This window comes from Scedosporium apiospermum (assembly GCF_000732125.1).
Source record: "Scedosporium apiospermum strain IHEM 14462 chromosome Unknown SEQ_SAPIO_0101, whole genome shotgun sequence".
Taxonomy (NCBI): domain Eukaryota; kingdom Fungi; phylum Ascomycota; class Sordariomycetes; order Microascales; family Microascaceae; genus Scedosporium; species Scedosporium apiospermum.
The window spans coordinates 333002-357263 of record NW_015971802.1 but is presented as its reverse complement, the minus strand read 5'-3'; the positions used below and the strand labels follow the sequence as shown (position 1 = coordinate 357263).

Below are 24262 nucleotides of genomic sequence, written 5' to 3'. Positions count from 1 at the left end.
GTCACTATTTGCTGGCGATGGAGAGTGATAATAGATGGGATTAATATTCCGATGGGAATTATGACCTTGTTTGAAGGTCTAAGGTACTTTTGTTATCTATGCTGCTCCTATACTAATTAAAGGTACATTTCCTTTACTCAGCTCGTACCTTCAAACGACTTGTGGGTAGTGCCTCCATCCTGCAGGTACTCTGCCTCCGAGTCTCCACGACTTTCACGAGGAAGAGCTGAGTTTGGCAAGTTGAACCTCGCTCGGGGAAAAGAGACGCAGGCTGAAGCACTGATCCATATCGGACGCATTCACTAGCAGTGCAGTGCATGCATCCCCCGTACCTGACTAGACCAGTAGTAGTAAGGGGAACTTCTGACGCTCTGTACAACCACTCGCATTGCTCCCCCAATGTCAGAAAGTGAGCAGGGATTCATCGACTTGGCTCCTTCAGTGCCACCACGCTCACGGGCCAAGGGGGCCGAAGGGACGGCCTGGCTAGTACCCCCATTCGCAATGGCCCTTGTCTGTGGGGAACATGAGCTCCTCGAGGATCTAGGCTTGATGAACCCATTGCTACTTCGTATGATAAGGGTCGTATCAATGATGTGGCTGGCTTTAGGGGGAAGAACCCCACCAAGAGAAGGGGAGGGGGCAAGGAGGCTTGTTTGAGGCGATAGGCGGCTATTGCGAATGGGTAGATGATCGGAGAGGCGAGGGCTGGAACTGGACCGGCCCATGGGGATGCGTGAAACGAACCTTGACAGATCCCATGGATCGGAACCAAGCGAAAGGGAGAGAAAGGGAAAGGAAGGGAAAGGGACACGAGGGGAGGAGCATGTCCGTGCTTACTAGTCTGGTCGGCAACGTCTGTGAGACGGAAGAGCAAAAGGAGGAACGACACGGGTAGGGGAATGAAAGTTACATCGAGTTGTGAGCTTCGAAAGGAGAAGCCATCTCCAATTCAGACGAACGGATCCAAGAATATAAAACACATCCATCATCCCTTCTTCTCATCCTCCCATTCCCTTCTTTTCTCCATCATCAACCAAACAATCACATCTCAACCTCTTCTTCTTCTTTCTTCAAAAAAAGTCCTCTCCCCGGTCCTACGACCAACGCTTCCTTTTTTCCCCAAACGTTAGTATTGCACGGTGGCCGCCATCGCTTCCCAAAGCACCCCAACGGCCAACAAGCGCTTCTCTACAGGCGGAACTCCCTATTCCCCTCAAGAATCCCCAGAGCTCTCGCCCCGTCTAAGACGCGCGTCGACACTCAAACTCCCCATCAAAATCTCCACCGACCCATCCTTTTCCTCCAGGTCATCGGCAGCAGCTCGGTCCCGCACACGGTCCCTAACTGCCATCTCACCCGAGGATAATCCCATCCGACAGCAGCAGCAGCAGCAGCAGCAGTTCCCTACTCCTCCTCCCGCCCTCTTAGAATCTCCCCTTCTCTCCGGTACAGCTCCGGAGACTCCATTTACAGACAACACGTCCTCCTCCAACCGGCCGACGGCACCGTCGTCTCGACCCGCTCCTCCCACCCCCACCCAACAACAACAACAACAGCTTCCCGCTCGTCAGGAAGCAGCCTCGACAGCTCGAGCCCCGTCAAGGCAAGCTACCTCCACCATTCCCACCTCCACGCCCGAGAGGAAATCGTCGGCTTCTTCCACCCGGCAGCAAGCCCCTTCTCGTGCCCCTTCTCGTCCGGTCTCTCCAGAGGTTCCTCGCGCTACGCCGTCGAGGAGTCGTGTCGAAGAGACTAAGCCAGCTAGTGCTAGGCAGATTCAGGATCAGCAGCAGCAGACGCAGCAGCCTCAGCAGCGCGTAGCTCCAGCTCCAACAATGTCCTCTCCGTAAGCTTTTTAACTACTCCGAGAGAGATTCCTCTTCGTTTTGGCTAGCGCGAGGGGGGGGTTTTATTTTTTATTTTTTTTTAACAATCCCCCCCTTACACACACACAATTATTTGGAGGGAAGCAACTTTAAAGCTAACTTGTATTCGCTTTGTTGATACAGCGCCAAGAACCCTCAACTCGCCATGGATACCGCTCAGGCCTACACTCAGGGCAACACCCAGGCCGGCAACCGCGGCCCCATTGCCAACCTTCCCCTCCCCAACCTCTCCGGCCAGGCCAACGGCGTCATTGGTAAGTCATCTACTCCTCCATCCTCTTCTTCAAGAAAACCCTCCCGCCCAGTCGAGGTCGACATGTCCGTAGCACCTCTCCCGCCTCGACCACCCAGCCAGCACCACAACCCGGTCGAGCCGCCATCACCCACCGAATCAGAATCATCAGAATCACAAGCACTTGAAAGAATCGCGGCACAATTGCCGCCCAGCGGGGCCGTCTTCGACTGGGGCCTCCGCACCGGAAGAGCGAAGAGGGCTAACGTCGCTGCTCAGGTAATCTCCTCAAGGGTCCCGTCGGGGCCGACGGAAAGCTCAAGGATGCGGCGCTGATGGTTGGTATCAAGCTGGATTTGGAGGCTGAAGTTCATCTCACTGCGAGGGTTAGGGGTGACATCCTCGTGGGGTTGTATTAAAACATTATATATATCACCACTTGGGTTTCATGGGATTTCTCTTTTGTTACGCGGGTCATGGGCATTTTTGGGTTAGAGAGAAAGTCCGGGACTTCTTTTTTTCTTGTTTTCTTTTTGGGAATAGAAAAAGGATTGTTGCATGGACTTTCGGGGAAGGGAGGAAAACATTGGACTGGTTTTCATGTTTTCCGGGGGAGAGTTGTATAGCATTTAGGATTTGAATAAGATGGAGATTGAGATATTTGGTTCTTTTCTTACAGTGAGATATGTTCTCGTGAAGCCCTTGGGCAGGTATGAAAGGAAAGCAGCTTGCCCAGGGATAAGGAACACGCCTTGTTTCGTCCACTTCAGGTCGCTGGATCGGTAACTTTCCCCTCCCCGAGTGTTCGGCAAGTCGTTGATCCGACCGGTTTCCCCAGATCCGCAATCTTCCAAATCCCACACGCAGTAAACAGAGGGCACCGTGTACGGAAGCCTATAGCGAATTTATAACTTTTGAAAACTTTCGACCTCGACCCCTCGAATTTTTACTAGAACTACCCCAACCCGTACAGATTTAGAACATTCAGCATGGCTTCAATAAAATAATATTTCCTTTACTATTAACTTTTCTTTTTTCCCCCTCCATCATCTATCATCCTCCTTCTAAGCTACCCCTATTACTACAAGTTGGTCAAGTCCTTCCAAACTTACCCACTCTACTAATATTCCAAGCAGCATTTCAATCATTCCCATATTCCAGTATTCTAATATTCCCATTTCCAGTATTCGAGTATTGCAATATTCCAGTATTCCAGTATTCCCATATTCCAATATTCCCAACACTTCCAATATTCTAGTAATCCCATATTCCTACATTCCCACATTCCTATCCCACATTCACAGTATTACAGTACTCGCAGTATTCGCAGTATTCCCAATATTCCTAATATTGAATAATACTGAAGTTTATTTAACTAGAAGTGTAAGTATTTGTACGGATGGTGTGTGTGTATGGAGGGGTCGAGGTTGAAAATTTTCAAAAGTTACAAATTCGCTACAGGCTTCCGTAACCGTGCCTCTCTCTAACACGCCCAGAGACGTTGCTGGCCAGGCCGTCTTCATCCGGGCTGCTCTGGTCCGAAACCAAACTGCGTCTCGAGCTCTACTTCAATCTCTCGCCCTCCACATTAATCCTAAAGGCATTAGGGTACTACGGAGAAAGACCTGTGAAAAGAGGCGTGCCTGAACATTTTCTCATCTTGTGCTGCGATGGGTCCTCTTGATCCCGCGGACCTAAACTAAGAAGGGAGAAGGCCTCAATCTGTGAAGGGCAGGAAAGGGATCACGGCTATATCTCTCAGTATACTAGAGATTATGTTTTGATCGACGCATACGAAAGACATCAATTGATGTTGACGACAGCTACCTTAAGATGGTATCGTGTCGATGGCTCCGTTCCACCCTTCGAGTTCTCCGTCTTTAAATGAAGCCACGAGGACATGCCGCTGTTCCCATCCCCACGTGACCTGAGACACATTGATTAGTAATGGAAGTTTTCAGCTCCAACTGCCCACAACCTCCCACAACTGTTCCAAATCCACTCTTCGCAAATGTTGTGACGTCATACAGCTTCACTTTCTAATCTAGCAATTGGCTCTCATGGATGAGCGATGCTACGGAGTACGGTTCAGTCTTGGCCTCTGGTCGAGCGAGGATATTGGCCACTCCCGGCTAGAACTTGATCCGGTGACCTCGTACTAGATTATGAGCTCGTTTAAGGAGAAGAGTTGGTGCTGGTGGCGCCAAATCGTGTATCCTGGAGGGGCCTGCCCCAGATGAGGAATGAGGTTTCCAGGCACATCGGGCACTAAATTGGTACTTCCTATTCGGACAGCGCCAATCATCCCCAGGAATGCCAACATCAAGAAATTCGAAAGGGAGCCCTTCTGTCTCCCCAAGGTCAGGATGGAAGTGGTCGCCCGCCCATGAATGACAGCGATGCCCTGCCCTCCTTCCTCTCCAATGTGGAGAAGATCAAGTCTTGGGGTTTCAATGCCAGGCAACAACAGGCCCAAGCGGCGCCACTGGTTGTCTGCGTGTCACAGAATTGAACCTTTTAAGTCCGCCTGGCTATCAAGACCTTGACAAAGGACCTCTCGAATCTATTAATTCCTACTAATAGAGAGCATCGGCCGCGGCCGGAATTACGAACCTTCCGCTCCTGGACTCGTCACTGCCAATTTCACCATGAATCCATACGTGGCGGACCCAGATCAGATACCGGCTACTGATCTCTATGCAGACGTGCCGCTCTACGGGCGGTATTTTCCCAAACCAGACGATTTCAAGGTCGATCCCCAGCATATTAATTCGCAGTCTGCAGACTCGTTGCAATACTGGGGGTCAGTCGTTGACCGATGCGACGAATCCGTCAGAATCTATCCGGCCGACGAGGGCGGCCGTGACGTGTTCGCCCTTGGCAGCGTTATCGTCAAGTCGAGCCACCTGCATAAAACAGCGGACGGCCAGCAAACGGAGATCGATTACTCGTATGCCGATGCCAACGAAGTCCAGGCCATTGCTCTTGGCAAGAGCGTTCTGAAAGACGTTAGGGTGCCAGCCATTTACTTTGCGGGCAAGGTATACCTGCTCCCCTTTACTACCTGAGCAATGTCTCTCTCTCCCGCTCACACCGTTTTAGATCAATGGTCGCCAGGTGCTAGTCCAACAAAGGCTTCCCGGCGTTACCTTGGCCGTCGCGTGGCCGTATTTATCACAACGTCAAAAGGAGAGTTTTAAGCAACAGGCACGGGAGATACTTTGGCTGTTGCACACTATTAAACCCACTGACGGATGGAGGACTCGCAGCTATGTCGTCGAAGATCCCAACATCCGCACCAACCACCGTATCAATCCACTCGAATGGGACATTATCTTCTCGGATGCCAATACTGACCCGGATATAAGTTTCATGCACAACGACTTTAGTACGTCCAACTGCATCGTCGACGACGACAAGATCGTGGGACTTGTCGACTGGGAGATGGCGGGTTTCTTTGGCTGGAGGACGGCTGGCGAGATCCATGGTAGGATCAGAACGCCTCAGAGGGAGCATTTTGTCAGTGCCAACTTGAGTGAGGAGATGCTGCGGGACATGATGTGGTGGAACGATCTTTATGACGACGGCATGCCACAGTCTACTGAGTAATCGCAAAGCTTCTCCCCCACACTCACCTGTGATGGGGCTCAAGACTCCAAAGAGATCAATCGCCTGCATGGGCTGGCTGACCTCGGAATGTTTGCCTGAAGGCTGAATCGCAGAACCAACGCGAACCCCACAGGCTGCTGGACTGTCGCCGCCGCCCCGCAAGCCGCGCGAAGGCCGATTAGAGAACTGGCACGATGCTCCGCTCTCCTCATCAATCTCTCCCCAATCGTGATATTGCGACCTCGAAGGTGCAGTGGCATCCACATTGTATGGGCTCGTAATAATAATTACTATGCGGGTATTACAAGTAAGTAGATAACAACCCATTATAAATCTATGAATAACTTTAGGTGTGGTGGAAATGTTTCATCCAATTTGGTAGTTTCTTGAGTCTCGTCTGTAATTCTTTTGGAGAGAAGAGGGTCCTCATTTGACACCAATCCCCTGCAGACCCGAGACCCGAGACCGAGAGGCAGGGCGCCTCATTCAGGTGGCACCTTGAACCTTGAACCGCTCTCCGCCTGATGCATGGGACTGCGTGGAATTTCCAAAGTTTCGCGCTAGAAACCACACAAGGTGTGTCGAGGTGCAAGTCAGGTGGCCGAGTCAGGAACGAGACAGGCGGACACGCAGCGAACGCCACACCCGCCGCCAGTCAGAGTCAGTGTCAGTGTCAGAGTGATTTAGAAAATGTCAAATGGACATTACCTCGTGGCGTTTTTTGCCCTTGTGGAACTTCTCTTCTCGTCGAGTGGACGGTTGGATATGGAATATTTTGTAAATTTCGCTCTTTGAATCTCGGGATTTTGCGTTTTTAATTCTTTTGGGCCCGACCACTCCCTGCCATTCCAAGTGGTCATGCTACACGAGATGTACATTCCCGAAGTGCAGAAGAGACGTGGACGTGCGTTTCCAGGCGGTGATCCCCGGAGTAGTTGCTGCGAGTCCCTTGAGTCACTGAATCGTACCATTCCCGGCTCCACCTTGTCTACCAAGTTTGGTAGTTTTACGCATACAAAGAGAGCTTCAATCATCCATGTCTGTCCAAGTGGCACCGTCTTGCCCGGCGATCCAACCAGCTTCCCTCTGCCCCTCGTGTGACGACATTGTTCAAGTGCTCTAGCTGGTTCGTACGGGAACCCCGCTCGCAGTCCCGGTCTGCATAATTCCATTCTCTTGTTCTCGTCTCCCAACGGCAGCGCAGTTTTAACAAATCCGAGATCCGATCCGGCTTGACAAGTTGCAAATGCAACAGGACAAAGAGTGCCACTGGTTAGCTCCGGATTGACATTGGTAGCCAGCCTATGATCGACACCGAACACGGCGGCGAGCGCCACCCTACCGCTTGTACTGCTGCTTGTTGTCGTCATCGTCATCGCCAAGTCGATCCTGGGATTGCAGATTTCCTCCTTGTTTCCTTCCCTTTCTTTGCGAATTCTTGAACTTAGACAACAAAGCAAACTGCGACTTGATCGATTCCATTCGGTAAAAGCACTGGTCAATCTCAACGATCCACTCGCTGGCCAAGCTCTCGGAGTCTTGGGGACTCGTAATAGCTACTTCTGCTCCCAAGAAGCATCCAATCCCATCCCCCTTCCGCTTCCCAAGCCTCCATCAAGATCAGGATCGAAGCCCATGCAGCATTTTCCCATGCACATTCTAAACTTACAAGACCAATTCCAAGTCGAGAATTACAAGCCCCTTCCCTGTCCCTTGCCTGCGTTCCGGCAAGGAAGTCCTGCATCGCTGCATTCGTAATTTTTTTTTTTTATGTCTCTAGACGTCATGCATGAGCTTCGTCCCCGTGAGGGAGAGAACCACTCTTGACGCTCAACTGATTCTTAAAACCCATGGCGTGACCCCGTCGGCTTCCATTCCCTTCATCACCCTTTCCACACACACGACACACCCGCTCACGCAGACACACACATACTCGGACCCACGGTTCTAAGTATTGATTAGTTTAGATCCGGGCTGGATTGTGGATCTCAGTACTTTAGCAGTATCGCCTCTTCTTTTCTTCTTCGTCTGTTCTAGACTTTCTTCTACTTTTCATCACATCCTGATTTAGACACAACACCACAACTGCTTAGACCTTTTTGCACTTGATCTCTACATCAAATATCTATACATCAATCTACACTACACATCTACACGACCGACTAGATTCCCACTAGAAAAAAAAAATGTCCGACCTCAGAGATCGCGATCGCGTCATCTACGATCGCAGTCCAACAGACCACGTCTACCACCGCTCCCCTTCCCCCTCTCGCCACTCCCACATCGAGCGTCGTTCTTCCTCCCGCTACCATGGCGACTTCACAAACGACGGTCGCCACTCCCCCGACTTCCACGCAACACCCCGTCCAACCCACCGCTATTACCATGACGACCCTCAACCGCGCTCCTCCCGCCGCGACCTTTCGCCAGACTATGAACCCCGTCGCCGACCAGCCGAGCGCGACGACCACCACACCGAAGCCCCTCCGCGCCGCTTCCGCTCTCCATCCCCTTCCCCCACGCGCGCTCCCCTACCCAGACGTCCCACCGTGCTAAGGCGGCAATCGTCGCTGGATACGTACGATAGGCCGCGGTTCTACGAGAGGGAGGAATATCCGCCGCCCGTGCGCCGAGAGGATATCCATGCTTCGTACGGCGCTAGCCCGCTTACTTCGCGGGTGAAGACGATGCGCATAGACGAAACGCGGAGAAGCGAGTATCGCGACGATGATTTGAGCGATCGACATAGTCTCGTCAGCAGTGGAGCGGGGGTTGGTTTGGGGCTGGGATACCATTCGCCCAGCGGGCCGTCTTCCGGCCGGGAGAGGGTAAGGGAGAGGGATGTCGTTAGGGTTAGCAGGAGGCGGAGGAGTAGGAGTCGGGATTCGTTGACGAGCAGGACGCGTTCGAGGAGGAGCTCGTCGAGCTCGCGGTCCGGGTCGAGTAAGTCGAGTTCGAGTAGTCCGAGCAGGGCAACTTCGAAGAGCGATGAGTATCCGAAGAAGGGGAAGACGAAGATTCCGGCCAAGTTGCTGTCGAAGAGGGCTTTGTATGATTTGAGGTATCCTTTTATTGATGAGGTGGGTGACTTTCTTCTTTTTTGCGCCCGCATCCCCCCTTCTCTGGGCACGGGTGCCCTTTTTATTCAAACCAGCTAATACGTCAACCAGGGCAAAACGATCGTCATTCTCAAGGCATTGAGTCAGGAACAAATCGATCAAGTCCTCCGCGTAAGCGACGAATACAAGAAAGGTATGTTCTCATGCCCCCCTCCCCCTTGTCCCCATGCTAAAACCATCACCACAGCCGAGCTCGAAGTATCTTCCGCCCGCTCCTCCGCTGGCGACATCGAAGATCGCCGCGAAGAAACCCGCGTCCCCACCCCAGCCCCCTCCACTCCAGCGCCCGCTCCAGCTCCGGCTCCGGCTCCCACCCCCGCCCCGGCCCCGGCCCCAGGCCCCGTCATCATCGACGTCCACCCGCGGCCAACCACCCCCGTCGTCATCCACCAACCCGAGGTCGAAGTCATCAAAGAGACCGTCGTCCGCGACCACTCCCCCTCCCGATGCAGCACCTACACCTCCACAACCACATGTCCCTCAGCCAGCGAATCAACCATCACTCTACCGACGGTCTACGAGCGACGAAGGCGCCATTCCGGCCCCCTCGTCATCCGAAGCAGAAGCAAGTCCCGATCGCGATCCCGCTTGGGCCGCGATATCCGATCGGAGATTCGCGCTCTCGAGGCCGAGCTGTACGCGCGGGACCATCACCACCACCGGCGCCATCATCGCCATAGATCGTCTTCTATCGGCGGGGAGTTGGTGAGGGTGGATAGGTTGGGGGATGGCCAGGTGGTCATGTTCGAGGAGAAGGTCGAGAGGGTTGATGAGGGGTATCGTGGGCCGAGGATTGAGAAGGATAAGAAAGGTAGGATGTTCTTTAGCGTGCCTAAGAGGGGATAAAGGTGTGCCACTTGGTTCCTGATTTCTTGGGAGTTAGAGTTGTTATGAGTATGCTTTACTGACTGGTGCGTTGTTTTTTTGTAGGACCGCCGCCTGCTTTGGTGAGAGCCATGCTGGCTACCATTACTTGATCGGGAATTTCTTTTGATTTTTTTTTTTCCTTGTTTCATTTCTCTTTTCTGATGCTCGTTTGCGGGATTTGGGTTAAATGGTTTCGGATGGTTTGGGTAGACCTGAGAATTGGGAGCAGGACTCGATGGCACGCAGGAACACAAGCGGTTCTTGATGCTCAAACGTATACGATTTTTCCTATTAGACGAGAAACGCATTATCTCTTTTTTCTTTTGTTCCACTCATTTTGGAAGAATTATTTAGGTTTTGGATATGGGAATTTTATACGCAATACAAATCGAAACCTGGTTCACCATTGAAGAAACGGGTGCCTCGATGAACGATTCATAGTTCTGGGAGATGCTAATGTCTTGTCTTTTCGTTTTATTCTCCCCTTGTACGCATCATTCCGATGCTCGACTGGAAAATAATACATGGGATTGATGGAAAATTTAAAAGGATATTCTCCTTAGAAGGCGACGTTACACTTCCTCCCCAGACTGCTCTCAGCTCATCACCAACCCAGAAGGGAGGAAACGAAAGGGACAGAACATCCCTACACTTTCGAATCCGATCTAAGCCTAATCCTGTAGAGCCTCCGGCCCCGACGGACACGAAAAACAAATTCAACCATAGAGATACTATACCGGCTTCCTTGTGAAGCCATCCTCAAGTCACGTGGGCGGAGGATCGGTCTCCGAACCTGCCTTGTGTTCTCCCCGGGTTTCTCGGTCGGCCATTCTCCGGCCCGTCTTTATTGATTTTACTTGCTTGGGGGAAGGAGAAAGATCAAATTGCTGCTGCAGTGGCTTTTCTTTGGGAGTTTCTCCGCATGCCTGGTCGTGCCCTTTTCCTTTGAGGCGCTGATGCCTCGTCGTTGTCGTGCTCTGGCGAAGAGTTCCCTTATACTTCTGTGGAATGGGAATACTGGGCTTTTCTTTCCGAGATCCCCTTTTCGGGCAATGTTTCCCGCTGCGGTGGTATGCTGTGCGGAGGAACAACACGGGACGAGACGAGACGGATTGGCGGCTTTTCTGCCATTACGACCACATGGTGAGCGCTACCCTCCCCAAGGACAAAGCGTCCATGAAAGGGAATGGGAAGCGGGGAGGGAGATGTGTGGTTCCCGGGAAATTGGCACGACGGTTCATTTTGAACATAATCTTGGAGAATATAAGTCTTCTTCAAGCCTTGGCTTGCCTTGCTTCTCACGCTTCCCTTTAGGTTTGATGATGGTGGTGGTGCTGTAGCCTTTTTCTCTCTCTTTTGCTCCCGTCCTTTTGCTTCATTCGTCATTCTCTACGTAACTCTCTCTCCCTCTCTCTCTTGACTTCCTTTGGGTCACTGCGGATAAATATTCAAACATGAAGGTTTCGCCTATTGTAGGTGCCCTGTCGCTCGCGGCCGGAGCCATGGCGAGCAAGTGCGCCTCTCGGAACTGGTCGGGCTGGGAGAATGCAAAGCACGCGTTCATCTTGTAAGTGGTATAGAGGATGATTTGAGCCACATCACTGGGAGAGACCGGGAAGATGGATCAGCGCGGAAGAGGCGTCGATCAGTGTCACGGGAACCTCTACTAACATCCAACCCCTCACAGCGGCGACAGCTACACTCAGACAGGTATGCCACCAACACCAAAACCCCCGTGAACACTTCCATCTCTAACAAGACTTTCCATCCCCAGGCTTCGAAGTAAACGGCACCGCCCCCTCCGCCTCCAACCCCCTCGGCAACCCCCCCTACCCAGGCTGGACCTCCTCCAACGGCCCCAACTGGGTCGGCTTCCTCACGACGAAATACAACGCCACGTCCTCCCTGCGCACCTACAACCTCGCCTACGGCGGCGCAACCGTCGACTCCGCCCTCGTCGAGCCCTGGAAACCCACCGTCCTCTCCCTCCGCGACCAAGTCACCGACCTCTTCCTCGCCAACTATGCACAGGACGCAACGGACTCTCAAGTCTCCTGGGACGCCAAATCTACCGTCTTCGCCGTGTGGATCGGCATCAACGACGTCGGGAATTCCTACTACAACGGGGTAGAGGCCACGACGGAGCTCTACTGGAAGATATTCGACGTGTACTCTTCGCTTGTGGAGGATCTGTACGGAGCTGGCGCGAGGAACTTTGTCTTCTTGAACGTCCCTCCCGTGCAGAGGTCGCCGTTGATCTTGGCGCAGGGCGAGGAGGCGGCGGCTTTGGAGACGGAGGCGTTGGAGAGGTTTAATGCGTTGATTGAGGGGCTGGCGGGGGATTTGAAGAAGAAGCATGAGAGGGAGGTGAATGTTTGGGTTTATGACTCGTACAAGTCGTTTGGGGAGGTGTTGGACGATGTGGAGGCGTATCCGCAGACGGCTGGGTATAAGGATACGACGACGTTTTGCGAGGCGTACCAGAAGTGAGTTTCTCTCTGTCTACGTCTCTCTCTCTCTCTCCCTCTATATATTTTCTCCAGCGAGGATAATGCTTGATTGAGGAAGACGGAAAAGGTTTATGGCTAACCTGGATGTGTACAGCGGCACTCCCGAGTGGGATACTTTCGACGAGAATTGCACGTATCCCGTCAACGAGTACTTTTGGCTCAACAGTCTGCATCCTACTTATCCCATCCACGACGTCGTGGCCGAGGGTGTTGCTGAGCTCCTGAGCGGTCCTCCCAATGTCGGCGCCTAGGGGGATGGAAATGGGTTGTCTTGGAGGTGGGGGAGCCCCCTTCATCTTGTATTCTTTCCAGCTAGTATAATTTTCGTATATATTCATTCTATCACGTCTTTTACGTATCTGCTGTAGTTTTATAATGGACGGGGAGTGATCGAACTCAGACACCCTTTGTGAGAACCTAGTATATTCGAGGCCGTTGAGCTCTCTAGTGGAGGACTTTGATTGACCTCTAAAGTCGCAAAAGTAAAGAATCTGAAAAGGTGTATATATACGAGTATTTGGTTTGTATCTCGTCTGAATCACACAAATGGAAAGCTTGGTTTACAATGACTCCAAAAATGCCATTCCCTTATGCTGGCCGTTGCCTGACTTCCTCCCTCCCTTCCCTCATCTCCCCTCATCTCTCGTCGTCTAAACACACTGTTGGTAGTATTGGTTCGTGGTATCACACCTAGATCCGCTCTGTACAAAAAGAAAAGCAGTTAGCCAACCCCAATCCAAATGCCACTCTCGGAAGCTGTCATGAGAATAGAGAACTCACCTCGCAGTTCGTGCAGCCCGTATATCCCTGTCCACCACACTGCTGATACTTCGAGACCGTACAACTACCAGCCGCGCCACCAGCAGCACCACCCGCCGCAGCAGCTGGCGGGGCCGAAGTCTCCAGCTGCACAGCCGGAGACTTCCCAGCAACGCAAGTCTTCTGACAACCCGCCGAGCAACCCGATCCAGCGGTGACCTCGAGACCACTGGGAACAACAGCGGGACCAGGCGCCTTGTACGTGCTCAGCGCCGCATGAATATTAGCAGTCAACCCCGGATCCGAAGCGCTATACGCCCCCGGGAACTTGACGCCCGCTGGAACGGTGGTCCCGGTACCGCCCTCGATGGTAAGTTGATAACACGTCATATAAAGCTGTGCCGGCATAGCATGCAGCGCCACAACCTCCGCGCGCAGCAAATAATCGCCATCGGGGATATCCTGCGGAATAGGCACGTCGACCTTCCCACAGCACGCGTTCATATCTTTAACACCCCAGTTATCGCCGTCGCCCACGCCGCCCGCCGCCTTCCAGCTGTTTTGGAAAATCTTGAAGAACTCGGCCGACCCGTCGGCCGTCTGCGCGTTGTCCACCTTGGATAGGTACACCATGACGGGGCCGTAGTGGGCGCCGCCGATGGCTTCGGAGCCGCAGGACCGGTCGCCCGGTTGCTGGTGCATCTCGACGGTCACGGTGCCGCCGGCTTTGACGGGGCATTTGGCGCCTACGCCCCGGGCGCCGCCGGCGTTGCAGCGGATGTCGGGGCCGTTGACGTTGGTGACGGGGGTGTTGGACATGGGGACGCGGGCACACTGGGAGCCGTGGACGCTGAGATGTTAGCTTTCGGGGTCTTTGGACGTTTATTGGGGAAGGGGAAGAGACTTATCATGTCTTCTCCATCAACCCAGAGTTGTTGGAAGAGGGCGTGGCCAGCGACCTGCTCAGCCGCGAGGGCGGCGACGAGGGCGAAGAGTCCCGACTTCATTGTGCTTCTTCTTCTTCCCGTTTGCTCTCTGGAGCCTTTTCTGGGTTTCTCGAGATCTGGTGTTGTGGATGTTCTGAAGAGATAGAAATCACCAGTTCAGACAGAAGAGAAAGAGAAAGGGCGGGAGTAGAACAGGGTAAGGGGCCGAAAGAGAGAAAAGTAAGAATGAGACCAGGGATGGCAAACTACCGTAATAATATCGTTGACTCTTAAATACAGGATATATCAACAATAAAAACCTCGTCGGCTCCCGGCATCCACCTACACGCATGGGGGGTGGCGAGTCAGGAGTCAACGCATCCTATGGTGAAGACTCTATGTGGAATGGACGAACCAAGTATTGGATGGGAAGAGAGCCTGCCGTCCTTTATTCCCTCTAATGCACTCATCCTCTTTACTTCCTTCATGTTGATGATGTCAATATACTGGTTGTGGGGACGGGGAGAGGACCGGGGGTGGCGGATGCCACTCGGCGATATTGGCTGCACGGAATGGGCTTCCATTTCTTCCCCACGCTTTAGAAAGATGCGCCAGTTCGTGGGGATAGCCGACCAATAACGGATAGTCAATCCAATTGCAGTGGATAGGGAGTAATATGTGCGCTTGACAGTCCCCGCCTCCGCCCCTTGAAGGACCGGCGCCATTCCGTTGAATAGTTGGATAGTTGGATAGTTTGATAGTTTGATATGAGGGTCCTCACTAATCTCCCAGAAAACCAATCTTGTATGGCAACTGGGTTGGAATAGGCTCGGTATGCCGACGCGCCAGCAGATATATTCGATCGAACCTGAGCATAACGGATTCGTGAGCCATTTGGTGTCCATCTCCGGCGCTCTCCTTTATCACAACACTTCGTCTTACCCCAGATTCCAAGTCTTGAATGGCTCGCCCATCTCATCTACCCCATCTCCCCCACAAAATGTAAGAACCAAGGAACGATAGCCGAACAGAGAGGGGGACTCACCTTACAAGAGTCAGAATAACCAAGCACGATAAATTGCCCAACCCCGGCACCTCCATGCCAACCCTCCCAAAAAGAAACCTCCCCCGTACCACGAGACCTTTGCCGTGTGGCCGAATTAATAACCATCTTCTTTTGCAAAAGTCCGCTCCCTCATGCGATGAGTGGTTGGCTCTGGTCTTGGGTTCAATATATATTATGTGGCTAATATATCCGGCAGAATAGGGCCAAGGGGGGAGGAAGAGAAAGAGATGAAAAGGAAATAAGACGCGGAGGAGGAAATGATGAATATAAAGGGCTTAATCTTTCTCATACTTGAATTCTCGGCTTGTGACTTGTCTTCTCATAGGAGTGTGCGCGGGCGGAATAGAGCCAGATGGGCTTGGGTTCTCATCCAGTCGTGTCTGGCTGAGCGAGCTTTCTGTGCTTCTTCTCCGTTCTCTACCCTAATTATTTGCCTGTAGTATGTATCAATGGAAATATTTCTATGCTGCTAAACGGGTTCGTTCGAATATGGGATGCAGCAATTGGACTCGAGATTGCAATGCTCGCTTGCATCTCGATCTCGGTAGCTTCACGATCCGGACCGGGTTGGTATTGAACTGGCAGGTTCAAGGCCACAATAAGACATCAATGACCCTTGTGGCCTCTAGTCTTGGCACTAGTATAATTGCCACCTCCAAACGGAGCTTCAATGTCGAGTTTGGAATTCAGAGAGAGGCTACTTAGTTCTATCCCAGCACTGTTGTATCCTCTTCATCTCGAACTGACGGACCACATACTCCTCATCGAATGATAAAGAGTAGACAAATTGAAATACTACTCACCTGCAAACCCTTCATCTTCTAAATCCCATCTCGAGTTAAGTGAAGTGAAAGTCGTGATAGTAATCAACGCGAAAGAAAGCATCACAGGGGCATGGCGCTGCTTCCCATGACACCCTCACCCCAGACCAAGATAATCTCCATCCCATCTAGCGGAGATCTTCTCGCGCCTGAGCAAGAACACCCCCTCTAAACCGAGGCCATCGACGGGTCCTTTGCATACGTCCATAGAAGCAAATCGAAACGTACCACTCCCATGCCAACCATCACCCTCCCCTCCCTCCCACCCACCCACCTTCTCCTACGCACCCGCCACCCAACTGCCGAAGACTTACCCAAAGGGAGCGAGGAAAGGAAGTTGAGAAATCAAACCTGCGCGCAGCAGAGGCGTAACGTAAGCAACCCTGGGTGTGCTGGCCCCTTGGTAATCTGCGCCGGGGATCTCGGGAAGACGGTTACGGCAGATCTTGAACTCTCTGGCGGATTGTAGACTCGGTTCCTTTGTAGAAGTCACAGTAGGGATGGATTTCAACGGCCTTGCGAGGAGTGTGACAAAGAGTGGCGTAGTTGAATCTCTGGATCTCCTGCGCTGGGTTCCTTGCGAGAAAAAAAAAAAAAAAAAAAAAAAGCCCAATACCCCCAACGATGCTCGTTCGAAAGCTGGCCGTTGACGGATGCCAAGATAAACGTCCAAGGAATCACATCGAAACACACCCGCCAGACCCCTTCCCCCATGTCGTTCCTCTCCGTGCCCACGCATCAAGCGCAAACCACGATGAGAAAAAGGGAGACGTCGGCGGGGCCACCGAAAAGGTTTAATAGAACATGCCAACAAGTGACAAAAATCCCATTACAACCATCTCGAGACGAAAAAAGAAAGAGAAAAGAACTGAGTCCAACCATGAGACTCTTGCTCTCTTCGTCATCCGGTCGATAGAAGTCGGGAGTGGCCCGCCAGGCCGCCTCGAAAGAACCTGCTGGTCAAGTTAGTTTTTGCAGCGAGGGAGAGGAAAGCGTGGATTCCACGCTTTCCATCCTCAGCATTCTAAGTAAATCTTTTCCAGTCAAAAGGGTGGGGGTGGGGAGTCGACAGCAAACAATGGAGGAGCACATCGACATGGCAACAAGAAAAGGAAACACTCATGATCCACAATCATCACAATCTGCAGAGAAGAGAAAATGCACCAAAAGGTGCATCTCCACGTCTCCACCCCCCTTTCCCCAAGAGTATTCTTCTTTTGCTCTCTCCCTTTTCTTCGTCCGAAGACTCCCCATCAGCAACCTGCTTCAGTTAGCAACCAAAGACCAAAAAGGTCTCGAGGGATCTTTCTGGAGAATGCCTTCGCATCGCTTCGTGATTTCGGGCTTGCCAGTGGAAGGGACTCCGGTCTTGAGAAGAAAAAGGGGGTGGAGGCGCATTTTTGTATGGCTTTTTCAAGGGTCGGTATTGATTTTCTTTCTAAGAGAAAACGAGTAAAAAAATAATAAACGGGTAAGAATAATAAAAAGTTGCGTTTCGCGCGAAGCACCATTTTCAAGAAAGAAAAAGGTGCAAGTATTTGTCGATGACGGCGGCACAACTGATGCGGGTATCTCGATATTCCGTTGACAAGAACAATATCCCACCTCTCCACAACGCCGCATAAAAAACCATCAATCGTATGCCTCCTGTTTATTTCGGCTGCAGCACCCTGTGCATTCTCAGCCAGAAAATACCAATGCCGTATGTGACAAAATGGCGGCGAAGGGGAAGAAAAAAAGTATGTGCAGGAACCTAGAAAGAATCACAGTTAAACACGTCCGACATCATTCGGACAAGCTGATCAGTGCGTCATGTCAGCAGACGTTCCACCGAGCCATCGATTTCCCCTTCAACGAGCGATCCAGGTTCAGTTAAAGTTGCAAGGCTCGTCTGTGCAGGGCCCGTAGACCTTCTCATACAACTGTCGCATGTAGATTCGTTGCGTCTCAAAATTCTTGTAGTTGCCGCCAAGAATGACTCCCAAGATGCTGGCGTTTTGGCGATCCGACGCCGGCATGCTGGCCACATCGTTCATTCTATCCCGTAGCGCGATATACGCGTCGCTAAATTCCCTGGCTATTGTAGCGAAGTTGGACGAACCGCCAGATATATCGTTGCTGGGGTTGTTGGGGTCAATGATCGAGAGGCGGTCCCAGTTTTTGTAAGGGAAATTTGTTACTTTGGACTGCGATTCGACGGACGTCAGCCTCTCGTTCGGTCGGGAAACATGGGGAAAGAGGAAAGAAGGAAATACGTACCTTGGGGACGTAGCCAGGAGGGCTGAGTCGAATTGCGACCTCTTCATAGTTGAACCGATTACCGTAAAGGTCAAAGAATTCCATTAGAATTTCGCCAAGGTGATGCTCCGGAATCATGTTCCTGCTTTGGACCTGCGGCATCAACTGCAGCATGCTGACGACCAAGCAAATCACGGTAAAGCCTCCAATGCCACCATTGACCGGCTCGTTCAGGCCCCTCATGACCAAGAACTGCTTGATCAGCGTGACGAGGATTGGCATCGACGGGTACTGTTTCCGCCAGACCAGGAAAGTGTCGATGGCGGAGATGCCACTAATATTCTCAAACGACACATCGACTTTGAGTCCCGTAAGCCTGTCAACGTACTTGACCAAGGGCACTCGGGCCTTGGCAATGACCTCGGTAGTGTCCACGTGCGGGAAGTTTTGGACCGTTAGGAACTTCCGGAACTGGTAGAGAAAGTTCTTGCTTGAGCAACGCGCCGTCGCGCGGCTCGTTTTAAGGAGCGAAGCGGAGCACACCACAAGGTCCATGTCGGACAAGGGCAGATATAAACCGGACATGAAAGAGCCAAAGGCACGAAGTTCGATTCCGTTAAACTGACTACCTCGCTTCATGGCAGTTTCGAGGGTCGTCACGAGGCGCTGGCGGAGTTCTTGCTCAAACTTGCGGGGCCTAAAGTGCTCATAAAAGTCCATGACTTCTTTGTGAAGCCTAGAGGTAGTAATGTTAGCCGGAAAAAGAGAAGAAGAAACTATATGACTTAAACAAACGTCACATATCAAACGGGGGTAATGCTTACCATGCGCCCATTAGGCAAGTCGCCGAGTGGTTAACAATCACCCAAGGGCAAGGATCCTGGCCCTTGGGAGCGACCCACTCGGACATGATGCCTCCTCCGACACGCATCTTGACGGGTCCCTTCTTCTTGATAGAATGAAGCGGCGGTTTTATCTCGTCATCAAAGGTTCGTTTCCTCGAGCCAAGAGGATTATCCGAATCCTGACGAGCTTCACGGAAATCGTAGGCAGGAACGATTCTCAGGCCCTGCGTAGGCTTAACCTTATCAGCAGCCTCCACTGCGCGCCGGTCCTCTTTCTCCTTCTTTTTCTTCTGCTTCCGCTTCTCCTCTTGTTCCTCCTCGTCGTCCGTGTCGCCTCCGAAGGAGATGAACTCGTCGAGCTCCGCAAGGGCGGCCTCCTTGTCCTCAGTAGCTTCGACACGGGCTTTCCTTATGAGCTGTACCACGTCTAGCTTCTTTCTCTGCGACGGGTCGGGAGGCGGTAGAGCGGTGTAAGGATCGGGATTGGACCACTTGGGGACGTTTGCGTCGGTTTCCGTGGCCTGTAGTGAACGGCGCGTACGCTTGGATGAGGGTTCAGCAGACTCGCTCTGGTCGCTATCAGAGATTTCCATGTCATGCTCCTCGTCATCCGAAAGTTCTTCAATGTCCTTGTACTTTACTCCGCTGTCATCGTCGCGGAGCACGACTGCGGGAAGGAAGTCGTTGGCGCTCTGGAGAATGGGTCGCTCTGAGGCGGTGAAGCGGGGAGGGAATCGCGGGTTGCGACCGCGGTAACCGCCGTCGCGGGGATGTCGAGGAGGCCGACTACGCGTATAAGCCGCTGGGCCTGAGGGAGGAGGGAGAGGGAGTACGCCGGGGGGATTGGCAACTCGGAATGTGAAGTCACTCTGGGGAGGTCTGAAGTCGGGACGGTAGCTGTCGCCGCCGCCGCCGCTGTAGTGTTGGGAATGGGAAGAATTAGGGTAACGATCGTCAGAGGGAGGACGATAGCTGTCGCTCTCACCACGACGCAACGATCGACCTGGGGGATAGGGTGGGGGAGGCGGAGGGGGAAGGGATGGAGGGGGAGGTGGTTGTCCGTTTGTGGATGTAGATTTCGAGTCAGATGCACGAGGCGACGCGGACCTTCGTCTGCGAGAGCGCGACCTGGCTTGATTGCCGTTACCGTTGCCGTTGCCCTTAGCTCTAGCAGCGCGTCGGCTGGATCTGGTCTTGTATGAATCCATCGCGATGTTGACTAGAGGAAAAGAGCGCGGATGCTGACGGTGATGAGGAGCTGGAAACTGGAGCAACCCAGTCGTCTCCAAAGTGGGAGCACAAGAAAACGGAAGGCAGGATGGGCTCGGTGGGGAGTGATACCCAAGGCATCAAAGAGTTATTATTGTCGGGGGAAAAAAAAAATAAATAATCTGCTCAGAGCAGTAGGAACTGATGTATGCACCCGTCGTGAATAAGGTAGAAAAAGAAGAAAAAAAGCCTAAGTCAGCTTCTCAAACATTTTTGTGTTCGAAGTGGTTTAGACGGGATCTGGAGATAATTTGCGCCCAGAAATCGAAGGGCAAAGAGAAGAGAGAAAAAAAAAAAAAAATGGCGACACAAAAAAATTGTGGAAACCGCGGCCGACGCGTAAATCGAAAATTGTTAGATAGCTTCGTCCTTCCAGGTGTATTTTAGCCTGTCGGCCTATTACCGGCTAACATTTTGTTTTCAGTTGCGAACCATCGACGTCAGAGGAAAGCGGTGGCATCCGACAACGGTTATGTAAGCGATCAAGGGCCTTCAAGTTTGGTCGCACTTGCCCATCCTGCAACATCACCACACCACAGAGACGCCTTCTCTTGCAGGACAAAAACAGCAATACAATGGCATTAAGTTCAATATGGCCCTGTCTGAAAATGAAAAATATTCATTATTATGCAACAGTCTTAATCGAGGATGCCCTCGGGCTGGAAGGAGACGTAATCCAAAGGTGCTCCCTCGCCTCCATTAGGAGACCCAGTAACCTTGACAGTCTGCCCCTTCTCAACAGTGACGCCTCGGAAGAGCTTCCTCGCCGCCGAATGCCCATCCAAGCCATTCGAAGTCGCCTTGGAAATGCGACTCTCGACGTCTCCCTGCCACTCGCCAATAACCTCGTCGCCGATGGAAAGGGTCCACTTCGCCTTTCCATTACTAACATCAAAGTATCCAACCGCAATATCATAAACACCAGAGTCAAACGGAATCTCAGCCGAAGCAGTCCCACCCCCACCGCCAGCAGTCACCGCCGTACCTCCCGACGCTGCCTCGCTAGGATTAGCATTGGCGCGCGAGTACCCGCTAAGCGTCATCTTCTCGGCCTCTATCCTCCAGACGTGGTTGTTAACGCGGTCGAGCTCGTCGGCAATGCCCGTCATCCGGTTGTAGAAGCGGCAGATGAAGTCTCGCCAGACGACTGAGTGACCCGCTTGATACTCCAATCGGTAGAGTTGCGCCTCGTAGCGCTCATCATCGATCTTGCCCTCGAGCTTTTGCCAGAGTAGCGGGAAGGTCTGCGCTGTTTCGGCTCCTGCGTAGTGTGCGTCGTAGAAGTGCTGGATGATGGTTTTCCCTGTCGATAGCTTGTGCGTCCAGGGGAGGTGATGGAACCAGAGGATGAGGTTCTCGGGGGTGGTTTCGACATCCTCGTACCTAGCGGCCACCTAGTTGTGTGTGAGTATGGGGGAACGGAAAGAAAACAAAATCCCTGTTTTTCCTCAAGTCTACATACCTCGGGAGGGTATTGGCCAGCATTGCCGGTTCCAGTGGCCACGGTACGGTCCATCCCGATTCCGTTGCGGTCAGCACGAGTCCATTGCCCCCATCCATTGCCGTCTTGGGACGCAGGGTTAGGTCCGTAGTGGTTGCCCGTGATGTCAGTCAATGTCTGGACGCCAAGGTTCCCCGTGTAGTTCTCGTATGCGGGCCACGACTCCATGGACATTTGCGTGATGACATCACGGACTTCATCGTCAAGGCCGAAGGTGAGGCGAGTCCAGTCGTGCAACATGTCTGGCTCCAACTGTCAGCATGCCCACAACTCACATCCTTCCAACCCAAGCCACAACTCAATGAAGGACAATGACGGTTCTCTGCGGTTTTACTCACCAACCGAATCATCCCACGGGTTCCAAGCAAGACGGCCATACGTATACAGGTTAGACATGGCCAGATGGCTACCGAGCCACGACTTCTCCATACCCACATTCGATACACCCGCAAAACCACCCCTAGCTACCGTCTTTCCCCCAGGACGCTTCCCAGTCAAGATGTCGCTTACGCGAAGTTCCTCGCCTCCCCACCTCATATCAAAATCCAGAATCTCCTTCCACAGAGGCGCAAGGTAGAAGAGATGAGCCTGTTGACCTAGGTACTCCTGCGTAATCTGCAGCTCGATAGCCATGCTTGTCGTTGGCAGATTCGCAAAAAGCGGGCTCGCAGGCTCGCGAACCTGAAAGTCAATAGGCCCGTATTTAATCTGCACCACGACGTTCTCCTCAAACTTCCCATCCAATTCCTTGAAAAACTCCACGGCGGCATTAGCGCGGTCAGCTTTTCTGTTGCTGTACTCGAGCTGGTTGTAAACGAAGGCGCGGAACAGGATAATGCCACCGAAGGGCTTTAGCGCACGCGCAAACATGTTGGCGCCATCAGCAAGTGTGCGGCGGTAAGTAATCGGACCGGGCTGGCCCTCGGAATTAGCCTTGACGAGATATCCCGCGAAATCCGGAATGCGCTTATAGATGTCCTCCGTCTTACGGGTCCACCAGCTTATGACGGACTGGTCGAGGGGGTCAAAGGTGCTGAGACCGCCGACCGACTGCGGCGAGGCAAAGTTGAGCGAGAGCCCGAGACGCACGCCGTAGGTGCGAAAGGCGTCGGCGATCTTGGCGATGGCGTCGAGGTTCCTATCATTGAGGATATTGGCGTCGGCGTTGACGTTGTTGATGACGATGGCGTTGATACGGATCGAGGAAAGGAGCCGCGCGTATTGCTTGATACGGCTCGTGTCGGATACCACGGCGTTGTTGCTAAAGAAGAGGGATGGGCCTGCGTAGCCACGCTCGACACTACCGTGGCTCCCGCCGGCATTGAGGTTATCCCAGTGATTGATCCAGCGCACGCTGACGGCCGGGTTCGTCGCGTAGGAGAGCTTTGTGAAGTTTCCCTGGGCAATCATCGACAGGTACTCGAACGTGCCGTAGATGGCACCCCTCTCGTTCTGGCCAATGATTTGAACCGTATCATCCTCGCCTTCGGTGCTGAGCCAGAAGCCATCCTCGCCGAGCTCGGCGGCGCCCTCGGGCAGGTCACCGCAAGCCTCTTGGTAAGAACCCACGGTGCCAACGATGACTGAGGAGGCAGTGTCGCAGGCTCCCTCGGCAACCTTGGCTTCTACACCAAGAACACCGCTGAGCCCGGCCTCCAGCTCGGCTCCGGCCGAGGCGATGGGGCTGTTTTCGGTGGCATTCAGCAGGATGATGGTTGTCGGCGCGCTGTACTCGCTCGCGATAGATTCGTCGAGCGGGGCATATCGAAGCCAGCCGGCGAGGCCGTCCTCGGCGGCGGTGAGGCCTAGCGAGGCAGCTACAAGGAACACGCTCCTCATCCTGGATGATCTAGGAGTGAGGTAGGGATGGAACAAGAGCGAGGCGTCCGCAACAGAGCAAGGAATTCCGATAGGCCCCTCCCTCTCCCATTAGACAGGTATCTTCTCTATATAAGTTCCATAGCCAGATGTTTCCTCCTCCCATTATAACGGCATATATCAACGTTTATTCGGCTCATCCCAATTTTCGATATAGAAGATCTATCATATTGCATCACTCCGAAAAAACAGGCCTTCCACTATTTTTCTTTTCCATTCCCAGAAAATAAGAGCACTCTCGATGTCCGTTCTCAATCTGGATAGGTACGGATAAAGCTAGGAGCAGGACAGAAGCCACCAAGAATTGGTGGAAATATTATTCAGGCTGTATATTAGACCACCGTCCCGCCCTTATTATCTAGCCGCCTCCCCCCTTCGCCCCGCTGCAGTTCATGGACCACATGCAGGTCCCCACACCTTGGGCCTCATGGTTCATCCGATGGTGGGAACGGTTCATTGCATTCCCAAATGTCCTCCAGAAGGGTGATAGCATCCGCCACACGGCCAGAGATGTGTAGCGCCCTCGCAATGGCTATGCCGATAGGTATAAGGAGTACCTCCAATCGCCGCCTCTCAGAAAACATTGGCCAAACTCCAGTTAGCATCGCCTTGACCTCCTCTACCGGGGATGAGTTTGGAATGAACTGCAAAGGCCAACACTGAGAACAGTGGTCCGACGTCAAAGCTTAACACTCGCGCGCATATCGCAGCCGAAAAAGACCAGTTCGCGTCC

The 24262-nt window shown here is 52.7% G+C and overlaps 7 protein-coding genes across 7 annotated transcripts; 4 read left to right on the top strand and 3 right to left on the bottom strand.

The window, feature by feature from the left end:
• Positions 1-504: 504 nt before the first annotated feature.
• Positions 505-2540, top strand: SAPIO_CDS6282 (uncharacterized protein; the record flags this gene model as incomplete). The annotated part of the gene is made up of 4 exons (XM_016788425.1): positions 505-513; positions 1134-1849; positions 2013-2143; positions 2401-2540. The coding sequence occupies 4 exons, from the start codon at positions 505-507 to the stop codon at positions 2538-2540; spliced, it is 996 nt and encodes a 331-aa protein (XP_016642006.1).
• A 2229-nt stretch (positions 2541-4769) lies between these two features.
• Positions 4770-5730, top strand: SAPIO_CDS6281 (uncharacterized protein; the record flags this gene model as incomplete). The annotated part of the gene is made up of 2 exons (XM_016788424.1): positions 4770-5162; positions 5224-5730. 2 exons carry the CDS (start codon positions 4770-4772, stop codon positions 5728-5730), a joined length of 900 nt encoding a protein of 299 aa, XP_016642005.1.
• Positions 5731-7916: 2186 nt separating this feature from the next.
• Positions 7917-9826, top strand: SAPIO_CDS6280 (uncharacterized protein; the record flags this gene model as incomplete). The annotated part of the gene is made up of 4 exons (XM_016788423.1): positions 7917-8810; positions 8901-8982; positions 9037-9660; positions 9780-9826. The coding sequence occupies 4 exons, from the start codon at positions 7917-7919 to the stop codon at positions 9824-9826; spliced, it is 1647 nt and encodes a 548-aa protein (XP_016642004.1).
• A 1344-nt stretch (positions 9827-11170) lies between these two features.
• On the top strand, positions 11171-12477 carry SAPIO_CDS6279 (uncharacterized protein; the record flags this gene model as incomplete). Its single annotated transcript, XM_016788422.1, has 4 exons — positions 11171-11283; positions 11404-11426; positions 11491-12202; positions 12321-12477. 4 exons carry the CDS (start codon positions 11171-11173, stop codon positions 12475-12477), a joined length of 1005 nt encoding a protein of 334 aa, XP_016642003.1.
• A 399-nt stretch (positions 12478-12876) lies between these two features.
• On the bottom strand, positions 12877-13992 carry SAPIO_CDS6278 (Uncharacterized protein; the record flags this gene model as incomplete). Its single annotated transcript, XM_016788421.1, has 3 exons — positions 12877-12927; positions 13007-13819; positions 13912-13992. 3 exons carry the CDS (start codon positions 13990-13992, stop codon positions 12877-12879), a joined length of 945 nt encoding a protein of 314 aa, XP_016642002.1.
• A 3674-nt stretch (positions 13993-17666) lies between these two features.
• Positions 17667-20089, bottom strand: SAPIO_CDS6277 (uncharacterized protein; the record flags this gene model as incomplete). The annotated part of the gene is made up of 3 exons (XM_016788420.1): positions 17667-17984; positions 18058-18772; positions 18861-20089. The coding sequence occupies 3 exons, from the start codon at positions 20087-20089 to the stop codon at positions 17667-17669; spliced, it is 2262 nt and encodes a 753-aa protein (XP_016642001.1).
• Positions 20090-20788: 699 nt separating this feature from the next.
• SAPIO_CDS6276 (putative alpha-glucuronidase A) lies at positions 20789-23490 on the bottom strand (the record flags this gene model as incomplete). Its single annotated transcript, XM_016788419.1, has 3 exons — positions 20789-21544; positions 21613-21893; positions 21990-23490. 3 exons carry the CDS (start codon positions 23488-23490, stop codon positions 20789-20791), a joined length of 2538 nt encoding a protein of 845 aa, XP_016642000.1.
• Between the last annotated feature and the right edge of the window lie 772 nt (positions 23491-24262).